General features: G+C 36.7%; 1 protein-coding gene across 3 annotated transcripts in view; it reads right to left on the reverse strand.

Moving 5' to 3' along the window:
• The window catches only part of LOC126257526 (uncharacterized), a 178,103-nt gene that overhangs the window by 42,512 nt on the left and 123,570 nt on the right, over nucleotides 1-12,021 (reverse strand). For all 3 annotated transcript variants that reach the window (XM_049955570.1, XM_049955571.1, XM_049955572.1), the window contains one exon: nucleotides 6,270-8,084. In XM_049955570.1, coding sequence (XP_049811527.1) covers nucleotides 6,270-8,084 — 1,815 coding nt within the window. The remainder of the gene's footprint in view (nucleotides 1-6,269; nucleotides 8,085-12,021) is intronic.

The raw sequence follows: 12,021 nt of genomic DNA on the forward strand, positions 1-12,021 counted from the left end.
AACTTAATAAAATGGATACTAAGCAAGCCTTATACAAGAACTTGATAAACATAAAACCCCAAAGAATATAAATTTTTTCACACTTAGTAAAAGTGTTATTGCTGTTGAGAAAAACGTAACACACTTTTAATAGTTGACATTTCATATTGTATATCTAATTAGTTTAAAAAATAAGACATTTCATATTGTATAGCTAATTAGTTTCAAAAATATATCAATGCAGGCTTTACTATCAATAATGTCACCCACCTGCTCTTTATACACATAGAGAAGCCTACAACTGAAAAGTTTCTCAACACAACTGAAAAATTTCAGTGTCTGATATGTCAGTTTTTGCATAGGACACACACAGAAGGCATTCAAGATCCGCTTCATGAGCAGTTGCTCAACAAAGACACTCAATTTATATAAGTCAGAACATCTCAAAATCTAGAATCACACACTTCCTCCTCCATATTTGCTTGATATGGAAATTATGCATATAGCTGACAAGAGCTACAATGTGAACCTCTTCGACGAGTTCAAAACATGTAAACATTCCTACCTACCCTCCAAAGCTTTGTTGAACAATCAGTTTGCACTGAAAAATACACACTATTTTCATTGTACATCATCTCTTACAAAATTATGAAAATCAGACCTTTTCTTTTAGATATAAATGTCAGCAATAGCTTATGTGGAGAACTATGTGCTGTGTTTTTCTTATGTATTATATGTAACTTCCTTTCTATACCTTAGTTATACTTGTTATGTGCTTTTATGTATGAACCTTCCTGCTAGCAAAACAGCTTGACTATGTATGTAAGTGTGATTCATTTACTGTACATTACCAATATGTACGTATGATTATCAAGCACAAAGAACACATTTTTGCACATGTTTTTGCATTATGATTCTTTGAAGAAAATATTGAAATCTGCTAAACCAACATCAAGTAGTTTCTGTAATACATTTCTTGTCATTTAAATACATTTGGTCTAGTTCTAATGATTTATAATATCCCAAATTTACTCCATTGAAACAGCACAGTGAAATAAATTTCCTGATAGAGCAACTGACACTGAATTTTATTCTGAAATAACATACATGTTACGGTATTTATATGTGCACATTCCAATAATACTGTAAATCAGTTTTATGCAAATTAAAAAGATTTATGAACAATAAAATGCAATAGCATTTACAGAATACCACCATAAAAATATTTTCAAACTACAAAATTTAAAATCTTTGGCATTTTGAATGGCTGGGTAGTATTAGGAAACAAAGTGTTGAGAAAACACTCCATAGTTTTCCATCATCCTCTTATTTCTGCCAACATTATCTCACTAATCTGCGTGATGTCATGCCACATATTTTTCAATTTCACAACAAATTCTTGGAGGATACCTCGTCTCCAGCATTCAGTGAGTATGGAGTACAATCTAAAATCCAATGGTCTGCTGGCAGTCTTCCAGTCATGTTCAGCACCCATTAGAGTATGCCTTGGTTGGTCCATACACCAGATGAGAACTTTACTGAGTACATGAAATTGAACCATCCACAGTTTGCAAATATATTACATGCATTGGGTCCATCTTTGCAGCAAAGGCTAACAAATATTGGAAATGTAAGTGAGAGTATTTCACACACAAGTGTCTTACAGCATGAATGCAAGGCAGTATTTTCGTAAATACATGTCACATGCAGACGTGCAAGTTTTCCAATCCTGCTGCCTCAATGAAGTGCTTCAGTAAAGCAAAAATCAGTAAATACAAATCCACAAGTTAGCAGTGATCCATGACTTGTAAGGACATGCTTTGCCTTTCCAAATTCAGTGTTGACATTTCTGTTCCTTAAAAATAAATAAATAAATAAATAAATGAGACGAGATTTCTTCCAGTAAGTAATCATGTTTCACACTGTTCATGTTGTCCCCCCAGACAATTCTGCCAAATCAAAACAAACTAAATTATGGGGTTATAAATGCATACTCCATACTGAGCAACTCCTGAAGGTCACTTCCAGTCAAATGGTCCTCATGGCAGAACATGATGAACATGTTGAATATGGTGGAGGGATCACATTCTCCGATGCATGTTCATTACAATTCCATATCATGTCCTGATCTTGGATGCAGACACACTGTCTGAAGGTGACAACAAACATCTTTTGACTATCTGCTTTGCAGTACAAGACAAGCACTACAAATAGTGTCAGAATATTCCTGCTCAAAGAAAGACACAAAATTTTGTAAAATACAAAGCACCCATCTGCATGAATGAACGTCCTGCTGCTAATGGCAAATCTTCCTGGGGTTCGACCTACTGTCTGGGTATCATAATTATAAGAGAACAGTATGCTCCAATTTTTCTGTATACAATGAACAACTTATTGCAGTATTTTATATTAAAAGGTAAGGCTTTGTTATTAGGTTATCAACTGAAAGTCAGTATTCATCAAACCTTCCCTTTAGGTATAAAATAATCTATGGACCACGTCTCGCCATATGGAGATTTAACACTAGAAATTACTGAGTTTTAAAATATTAGAATACTGTCTGCTGTTATTATCTGGGCGAAAGTAATGGGGTTGAAATCTGTGGAGTGGTGACTGAATGGCATATTAAACATGAATTATCTGAAGACGTATTTTATGTACTGTAATCAATAATACTCAAATTGTAACAAATTTACTCTAATTTGAAAATTAAATAATGGAAACTCCAGGTTGGAATATCAACAATATATTGCTAGTATTGCTAATCTGAAAACAGTTTTATTCAATTTTTCTGTAATACCCATTGTGAAGTCTTCATTAAGAAACTAAGTGAAATGGTATGGTGGTTAGCACACTGGCCTCATTCCCATCCAGATGTAGGTTCTCCATGGAGCCTCAGATCACTTAAAGGCCAATATCAGCTAGGGTGGTTCACTGTCCAATCCAAGCTCAATGTCCATCACAGATGAGGTCACTGATGGCCCACTAAACGATAAGATACTTTCTGCCTTCCTTTCTTTTAGAAGCCACATACTTTGTAGGAACTAGCAGAAAATTTACACTTTACTTTTCTACGTTTTGATACAGTTTACAAAAACTTCAAGAACTGTAGCTTTGAAACTACTGAATGGGTAAAATGGAAAAAGGGGGGAGGGGGGAGATTTTGTTGGCAAACTTGACCAAATTTTTCAGGTTATCACCATGTACTACATATCACGAAACTGTTTTGAGAAGCTGGGAAGAGATGCAAGAACTAATAACCATTTCACAGCTTCACTGTTATGACTCTAAATAGAGGGCAGGTCTCCACTCAAACTGTGGATTATCCTCTCATTAGTAAATAGGGTGCACTCTTCCAAATGTTCAGTGATGTTCACACTTCATACGCGCTACATGTTGTGGACCATCTTACCACAGGAGGAAAATATATTTCAAAGAGCAGTGTACAAACCAGACTACGTCAACAGACTTCATTCCACTTCAAGTTCTATGGTACAGTCTCGTTGTTGGCTTTACTGGTGGAAACTTCTAGTGTTTGACTTTCAACCACCACTCCTCCCAATGATGAATGGCCCTGTGACTCAACAGCAAGGTTACTCCGTGAATGGGGAGACTCGTAAAGTTGTTATTGAAGATGATGTACATGCTGCTTTAACTGCTGATCCATCAATTCACTGTCAAAAATTCCTACAAGCCCTAACACCCAGTTAACCTTGCTTAGAATCCAATTTGGCAGCTCCTTTAAGATACTATTTGATTTACAAGGTGTATCCAGATGGAGAAGTGGTGGTCACTATAGGGCAAATCATCAACTATGAGGGGGTACCCAAAGAAACCGGAATAACACTGTCATGGGTGAAACTTGTATAGTATGCATTTCTGCCGCTAGGCGTATATAGAACAACTCGTTGCCAGTGCTGTGCCACCTGTGTTGTTGACTTAGCTTGTTACGTTCAGCTGCAGTGATTGTTTTCGCTAGCGCTGATTTGTTCTTGTTTTGTTTTTTATGACGGTAAGTTAAAGTTAACAAAATGCAGATATGAAATTTTGTTTCCTGCTCAGTAAAAATGCTGCTGCAACTGTTTTAATGTTGAAAACAGCTTACCAATGGAAAAAACTCAAGTGTACGAGTGGTTTGCTTGATTTAAAAATGGCAACATGTTGACTGTTGACATGCATTGTTCTGAACGTCCATCAACTGCCTGAATTGATGAAAATATTGAAAAATTTCAAGAGCTTGTGCTCATAGACCATTGACATACAACTGATGAACTGTTTTAAGAAGACTGTGCAATAGTGTTTGTCAAAAAAGACCTGCTTTGTGGAAGACAGAGAGTAGTTCTTCCACCACAACAATGCAAATGCACACACAGCCATCTCCGTTAGCCAGTTTTTGGCTAAAAATGGCTTGGTTTTGTCATCCCACGCACCTTACTTGCCTGACCTGGCTCCGAGTGACTTTATTTCCACACATGAAAAGGGGCATGAAAGGACAATGATTTGACAAAACTGAAGAAAGAAATTAGGGAGTAGCTGTCAGCCATTTCTAAAGATAACAGCAAAAAATTTTTCAATACTGTAAGCACAGGTGGGACAAATGAATTAGTTGTAGTGGAGAGTATTTTGAAGGGGATAAGATTGTTTTGTAAAGAATTTGAAAATATACAGCTTTTAAAAAAATAATTCCAGTGTTTTTGGGTACCTCCTTGTACATCCTACTGAGCAGTGTGAGAGAAGGGTGAAAAGCATATCAATAGAGCAATGCCAGAGACCAAACCCTTAGCAGTGTTGAAGTGCATATACTGTCCTGTCCTGCTCAAGTCATTAGACACTTCCTCTTGTGATTTGTTGGAAACCATACGATAAAAATAGTTTCATATTTTTGGTACAGTTATTTTAAGGTTCTGTTGAATCCTTATTTTGTGACATAACGGTTTTTTCTTTGTGAGACTAGTACTAATGCATCAATATTGGTTACATTTGTTTCTCTGCCCAATGGCCACTCAGCACTGAATGATGCCACAGCACTGGATCTACATTTGTAATTACAGGTATTTGAGCCACACTAATGCTGGATATGGGTTCTTTACTATTATGTCAAAGATTTTAAGCAAGTAGTGGGCCATATAGTTATAACCACTTTCGTTTCCTCTGAGTATAGCATTCACTGCATGACTTTGTTCTAGTGGATCTTTTTCTGCTCATTGAAAAATGGGCATTCACTGCTCCTTACATGTTGAATGTTACAATAATTTGCACATTTCATTACATTGGTCCAGTGAGCACCGAATTTTTTGAGCTGGTAAACCACATCTGCCACAATAGACTGACCCTTACGAAGTAAGAAGGTATGACTGGATTAATATCATTTGTAGGAAAAGATAGATTGCTATTTAGTGTAAAGAAGACATGTCAAGTTGCAGACAGGCACTATTAGAAGATACTCACATTCTTGGCATTCTGGTCTGAGATGCTGGAGTTGGCAGTCAAGTGTGCTTGCTTTTTGTGTGTGTGTGTGTGTGTGTGTGTGTGTGTGTGTGTGTGTGTGTGTGTGTGTGTGTGTGTGTGTGTGAATAAAGGTTGTGGCCCAAAGCCATATCAGTGTGTCTTCTAATCGCACCCATGTCATCCTGATGTTTTCAGTATCTCAAGTGATTAATTTACAGTGAACACATCATTTGTATATCACATTTTCAAAACATTTTATGCCAGGAAGTACTGAGACAAAGCATATTTACCACTGTTTTGGGTATTTAGTGGCATCACTAAAGTTACAAATGGAGACTCCCAGAAGTAAATGGCACCACTTTTTATGGTGCTATTAAAATTACACATTATTCTTTACTTAGTGATGAGATGAGTCTTTTCCCCTTCCCAACCAGGATTCTTTGACTGCAACCTGACAGTTGCATTTTGAGAACGAGTGAGACATCAGTAGTGAGTGTGGGATGAATCAAAGTGGAGCCATGAAAGGGTGTAGGACACCGGCTAGCAGAGACTGAGGCCAGAAGGGTTGTGAATTTGAAGGGTGTGTTCAATGACAATTCCCATCTCTCAGTTGTGAGAAGCTGGTGTGTGGGGACAGAGGTGGAGTGGTGTACTGAGGGAGGGTGACAACAACTAAAGTCAATTATGTTGTGCTCCACAGTGTGCTCTGCCACAGGGTGGTCAACTCTGCTCTTGGCCATTGCTTGATGGTGGTCGTTCAACCAGGTGGACGGTTTTGCAGAAGTTCCAGTACGGTAGAGTATAATATGCTTGTAACTTGAATAATAAACTTTAATAATTACCTTCTCTTCCTTCTGTTGGCGCAACTTTTCAAGCCTGGCTCTCCTCTTCTCTTTACGTCGCTGTCGGTCACGCCTTATGCTTTCAACAGCATCACGTAAGGATTCTGTAGCAGTGTTCCGTCCTGCCTCAAATGTCATGCTCTCAGGTGGTGCATCATCTGAGTCTTCAGCATCAGGTAAACTGGAAGTTGGTGTTTGGTGTGATGAAAATCTACGCCCTTCTGAATCTGTTGTGCTCAAATTTTGTTCGATACGTCGTTGTGCAGATAGCATAATAGCTTTACGAGATTCTGCATCTGAATCAGAGTCTACAGGCTCTTCATTCATTGTTGGCCTCATTCGTAAGAGAAATGGTGGCCTAACTTCTGATGTTTTTCCACCACTGCATGAAGGAATACCTTCATGTGGCAATAAACTCGTTTTCGCAATACTTCCTGAACTATTTATGACACTGCTTTTTCCAGAAATATTATGTTGCTCCTCTTTTGTATTGTTGTCTGGATAACTTATTAACTTTTGAGTGCCATCAAGAGTTTGTTGTTTGTCACTTGTACAACTGTCAGAATCACAGTATGGATTGCTGTCTACCATGCCAGTAATCCCGGAATCTGTTGTTTTGGTAGACAAAGACTGCTCTTTAGATACAACTAGTGATTTTGATGGAGTGATTTCATAGCCAGAATTGTAACTGCTGCTTGTTGCACTGCTAACTTCTGATGATTTTTGTGCGCCCTGATTCACAGATAATTTATCTTTCTTCAATAATTTTGTCTTCCCGTTAGTTATTGATACCTCCTGAGCTAAATTTTTATGATTTTCAGCAAGTGATTCAGATACTTCAGAGTCGCTCGGTGCAGATTTTGAAAGGTACCGTATTTTCTCTGTTCCACTGCAGTCTTCACTGATTGACATGTCAACAGGTTCACATATTGAATTATTTCGCCCCAATGCAGAATTCCCCCTTTCCTTTGGGTGTATGGTGTCTAATATTTCTTCTTCTGATGCACTGCTGATTTTAGAAAATCCTTTACGTTTTCTGCCTATTTTCTTACCTACAGTACTCTTCTTGTCATACACATCACAACTCTTCAACGTAGTTTTATTACCAGAGCGCAAGCTCTCATCATCATTTTTACTATCTGTTTCCATATTATCTGTTTTGGAATCCACTGAATCAATGCCTGCTTCTTGGTTTGCCTTCTTTTTCTCAAAACTTTTTTCTTGTGATATAACTGTGACTGATTCTTTAGTTGCAACACTTTCTCCTTCACTGAATTCCATTTTACTAGTAGCCTGCTCTCCTGAACTACTGTCACACACGCTATTGAAAGCACTCTCGTCCACTTTGTCTTCCTTCTTTCTTTTATTCTTTGGCCTTACTCTTTCTCCAGCACTTCCTGCTGATTTTGGGGTGTTAACTATACTTTCTTCTGCAGATAAATCAGCATCATCACGCATTTCAACATCGAAGCTTTCTTCTATCTCTAAAGAATTGTTTTGCTCAGATGAACTCTGTATTTTCTCCTTCTGATTCATTTTCTTTGATACTCTTCTGGCCTTTGTAGTAGCAGAAAGCTTACGTGGAGATGACAGTTTTTCACTATTAAGAGACTTCCCATGCTTCTGATTTCTTCGATTTGGCTGGGCTTCTCCAAGAACATGTTTGTATTCTTCTGGAACTGACTTGGCATTGGCAAGTTGTTTCAACTGTGATCTTGTGATTACTCCTGGAGAGGCTACACTATTTTCATTGCTTACAGATTTACGTGATTTGTTTGTTTTCTGTGACATTTCTTCAGCAATATCTTCTAAGTCCTGTAAGCAGAATAAACAATTATTAACATAATGTGGAAATTCAATTATTTCAAGGTGGTATTATTTCAACCAAATTCTGTAATTACTACACGAATAGAAACTCCACTATCATCATCTCCATTTTAAAATATTAACTCAAAAGAGTAGTAAAATGAATAATTGCTCACAAATTAGAACTTTATTTATTAATAGTTACATAATTGGATCAGTATATATAATCATACATGCAAAAATTGTCTTGCAATACATTGTCGATTTTAGAGTCATATTACAACTTTAAAAGATGTTCTGTTTTAAGACGTATGTAAGACATGTAAATGGTTGCATTAATGTCATAGACAGTGTCATTAATTCAAAGTGACGTAGACAATCAAACTTACTGGAGACAAAAGGCAATGTGTTAATGAAATGTATAACACTTTTAAAAATCTAAAAATAAATAATTCTGAAATTAGAATAAAAGAGTCTTGAGTAGAGATGATGATGATAAAATAATAATAATAATAATAATAATAACCTCAGGGAAATAACTAAAGAGCTTTGTTAACTTAGGCTTATGTTTCACCTTGATAAATAAACTGCAATAAGTTCACTATGTAATCAGCTAAGAACTGCAGTACTCTAGCACTACCTACCATGCAATATTGCGGATGAACTATCAAGAGTGTAATATTTAGTGCACAATGAGTTTTCTTCCACTCTATTGTAAATCTTAGAAACAAATTTCAGTGTTAATAGACTACAATTATGAATCAATCTTAACACATATTAAAAACAAAGATCTTTGTTTTTATATATATTTTTCCCATGTGGAATGTTTCCCTCTATTATATTCATATCATTAACACATATTAAAATCGTTAATAACATAATTGGGTAGGGGGGAGGGGGGAGTGCTGATGACAAAACTATAGAAATGGCCAACTGTGTGCATGTTTGCTGCCTGAAAGTTCATATTTAGGGCATTTCTGCCTCCTCTAACACCCCACCCACCATTTCCACGCAAAATATTTGTGTGATTCATTACATAAATGTTTGTTAGAATACAGAAAGATCTGATAATATATATGAAATTGCCACTTTCTTACTGGTCATTGTCTATATTTTGAATTTTTACCATTTTCTACTAATGGCAACAGCATGCTACTTTGATTAATAGACAATACACAAACAACTGTAAGGTGGGCACTTTCCCATTAACAGGTCCTTATTATGTTATTACTTACGTGTCATGATTAAGGAACAGGCAAGGAAACAGAGAATAGGCCGTCCAAACACTCACAAATTAAGAAATAAAGAAAATAAAGGGAAATGACTACAGCAAAACAAAGTCAAACTTAATTTCCATATAATAATGAAAGTTCTTTTGAGAAAGCCACAGCCCGCGCAAAAAAGTTCTACTGAATTCACCATGAAAGAAAGTCTGTGTTATTACAAAATTGTTTGGAAGTTATGTTGAAGACATTTCAGTCACTGGTAGTAAAGGAAAAGAATTCACCACTACTTCCAACCAACTGGATGACACTACTGTCCCAGCTGCCCACAAGCTTTATTCAGGAGATGGTGTAAGTTGCCAAGCACCAGGACTGACGGATGTGAAAAATCATTCGTAATCCAAATGGTTCAAAAAAGAATCATCATCTTCTCTGAGTGAGTCATGTGCTGTTTTGTTTCTGAATATAGCAAGATATAAAATGTTTATGAACCCAAAGGCAAAGCCATAAGTTTAAGTAAATGCAATCAAAAGACAACATAGAAATCAGCTTAATTTGTCAAGAAACTCCTCGACAGAATAGGAGAGACTCATGAGGAAACTCTTCAGTTTCGAATTGAAAGCACATGGATTACTGCTAAGATTTTTGAATTCTTGTGGTAGCTTATTGAAAATGGATGCAGCAGTATATTGCACACCTTTCTGCACAAGAGTAAAGGAAGTGCAATCCAAATGCAGACAGGACGTCTGCCTAGCATTAACTGAGTGAAAGCTGTTAATTCTTGAGAATAAGCTGATATTGTTAACAAGAAATGACAGTAAAGAATACATATGTCGAGAGGCCAATGTCAGCATACCCAGACCAGTGAACAGGGGTCGACAAGAAGCTCGCGAACTTACACCACTTACTGCCCGAACTGCTCATTTACGAGCCAAAAATATCTGTATTATAAACATAGCTGCACAACAGCAACGGTTCCACGTAATAAAATTATAAACAGCTGACCAGTTGCAATGGATAAAGAAATCTTTACCTAGGTTTCAACAAATTTAAATTTGTCTTCTTCATAAGGTGGCAATTTTACATTAGTATGGACTGATGTATCATCGCCGTTTTTACAGATGTCTGCATAGATCCATTTGTCCAAATTAAAATATAGCCCTAAAAATAGGGTTTGTCATGTTATCTAGGCACTGTTGAGAATGGAAAAAGTTACCCCAAAATATAATGCCATACAACATAAGCGAATGAAAATAAGCAAAGTAAACTACTTTTTGTGTTGAATGATCACTTGGTTCAGATACTGTCCGAATAGCAAAAATGTCAGCATTAAATCTTTGAACAAGATCCTGAATGTGGGCTTTCCATTACAGATTACTAGCAGAACACCTAGAATTTTGAACTGTTCAGTTTCACTAATCGTATGCCCATCCAGTGAAATTAAAATGTTGGGTTTTGGTGAATTGTTTGTTAGAAACTGTAAAAACTGAGTCTTACTGTGATTCAGTGTTAGTTTATTTTCTACAAGCCATGAACTGCACTATTTGAAACAGAGCCGATGTTGCATACATCATCCTTTACAAACAAGCTAGTGTCATCAGCTAACAGAAATATTTTGGATTACCTGTAATACTAGAGGACATATCATTTATATAACTAAGGAACAGGAATAGTTGCAACACTGATCCTGAGACCCCCCCCCCCCCCCCCCGATTTGCCGGTACCCCACTCAGACCATCACAGCCATTCTCAATACTGTGAATAATGACCTTTCGCTGTCTGTTGTTAAAGCAAGAAACGAACCATTAGTGAGCCAATCCCTGTATTCCATAATGGTCCAACTTCTGGAGCAATATTTTGTGATCAACACAATGAAACACCTTAGTTAAATCAAAAGCATTTGAAAACTTTTGTTTCATCCATCCAGTCCCTCACAGAGAAAAGAGAATGTAGCATTTTCAGTTTCTCTCACTTTTTATAAAGCAGTTTTACTACTGCGTACTTTAATCGTTCAGGAAACTTCAGGAAAAATTACAAATATAGCTAAGTACAGGGCTAACATGTGCACCACAATACTTTAATATTCTGCTAGGCTCTCCATCATATCCATGAGAGTCCTTAGACTTCAGTGATTTAATTATTTACTCACTCCCCCATGTCAGTATCACAGAGTAGTATTTCAGACATCAGTCTCGGAAAGGCGTTTTCCGAGAGTGCTATATGGTTCCCCATAGAAACTTAAGTTTTTATTTAATTCACCAGCAATGCTCGGAAAATGATCGTTAAATCTGTACATATACCTGACTTATCAGTAACAGGAATATTTTTACTATGAACTGACTAATTCGGAGACCTTGTGCTGTCTGAAAGGCCATTCACACTTATACTAACAGAATGTCTATCTAGTAATGAAGAATGAATAAAAATATTGTCTATGGCTGTGCTACTGTTCCCCTGCATCCTAGCTGGAGAAAACACAGTCTGGTCAGAGCATATGATTTTAGGAGATCTTCCAACATCCTTTTTCTTGCAAAATCACATAAAAAATTGATACTGACATCACCACATATAACTAAGTTTTGGTACTTCCTATAAAGAGAACCAAGAACCTTCTCTAGCTTGAGCAGAAATGCTCTGAAGACGGAGTTAGGAGACCTATAAACAACAACAATTTGAAGTTTAATTTCACAAAATTTAACTGCCCCTGCACACCAATCAAATAC

Source organism: Schistocerca nitens, chromosome 1 (genome assembly GCF_023898315.1).
Source record: "Schistocerca nitens isolate TAMUIC-IGC-003100 chromosome 1, iqSchNite1.1, whole genome shotgun sequence".
In the NCBI taxonomy this organism is placed as follows: Eukaryota; Metazoa; Arthropoda; class Insecta; order Orthoptera; family Acrididae; genus Schistocerca; species Schistocerca nitens.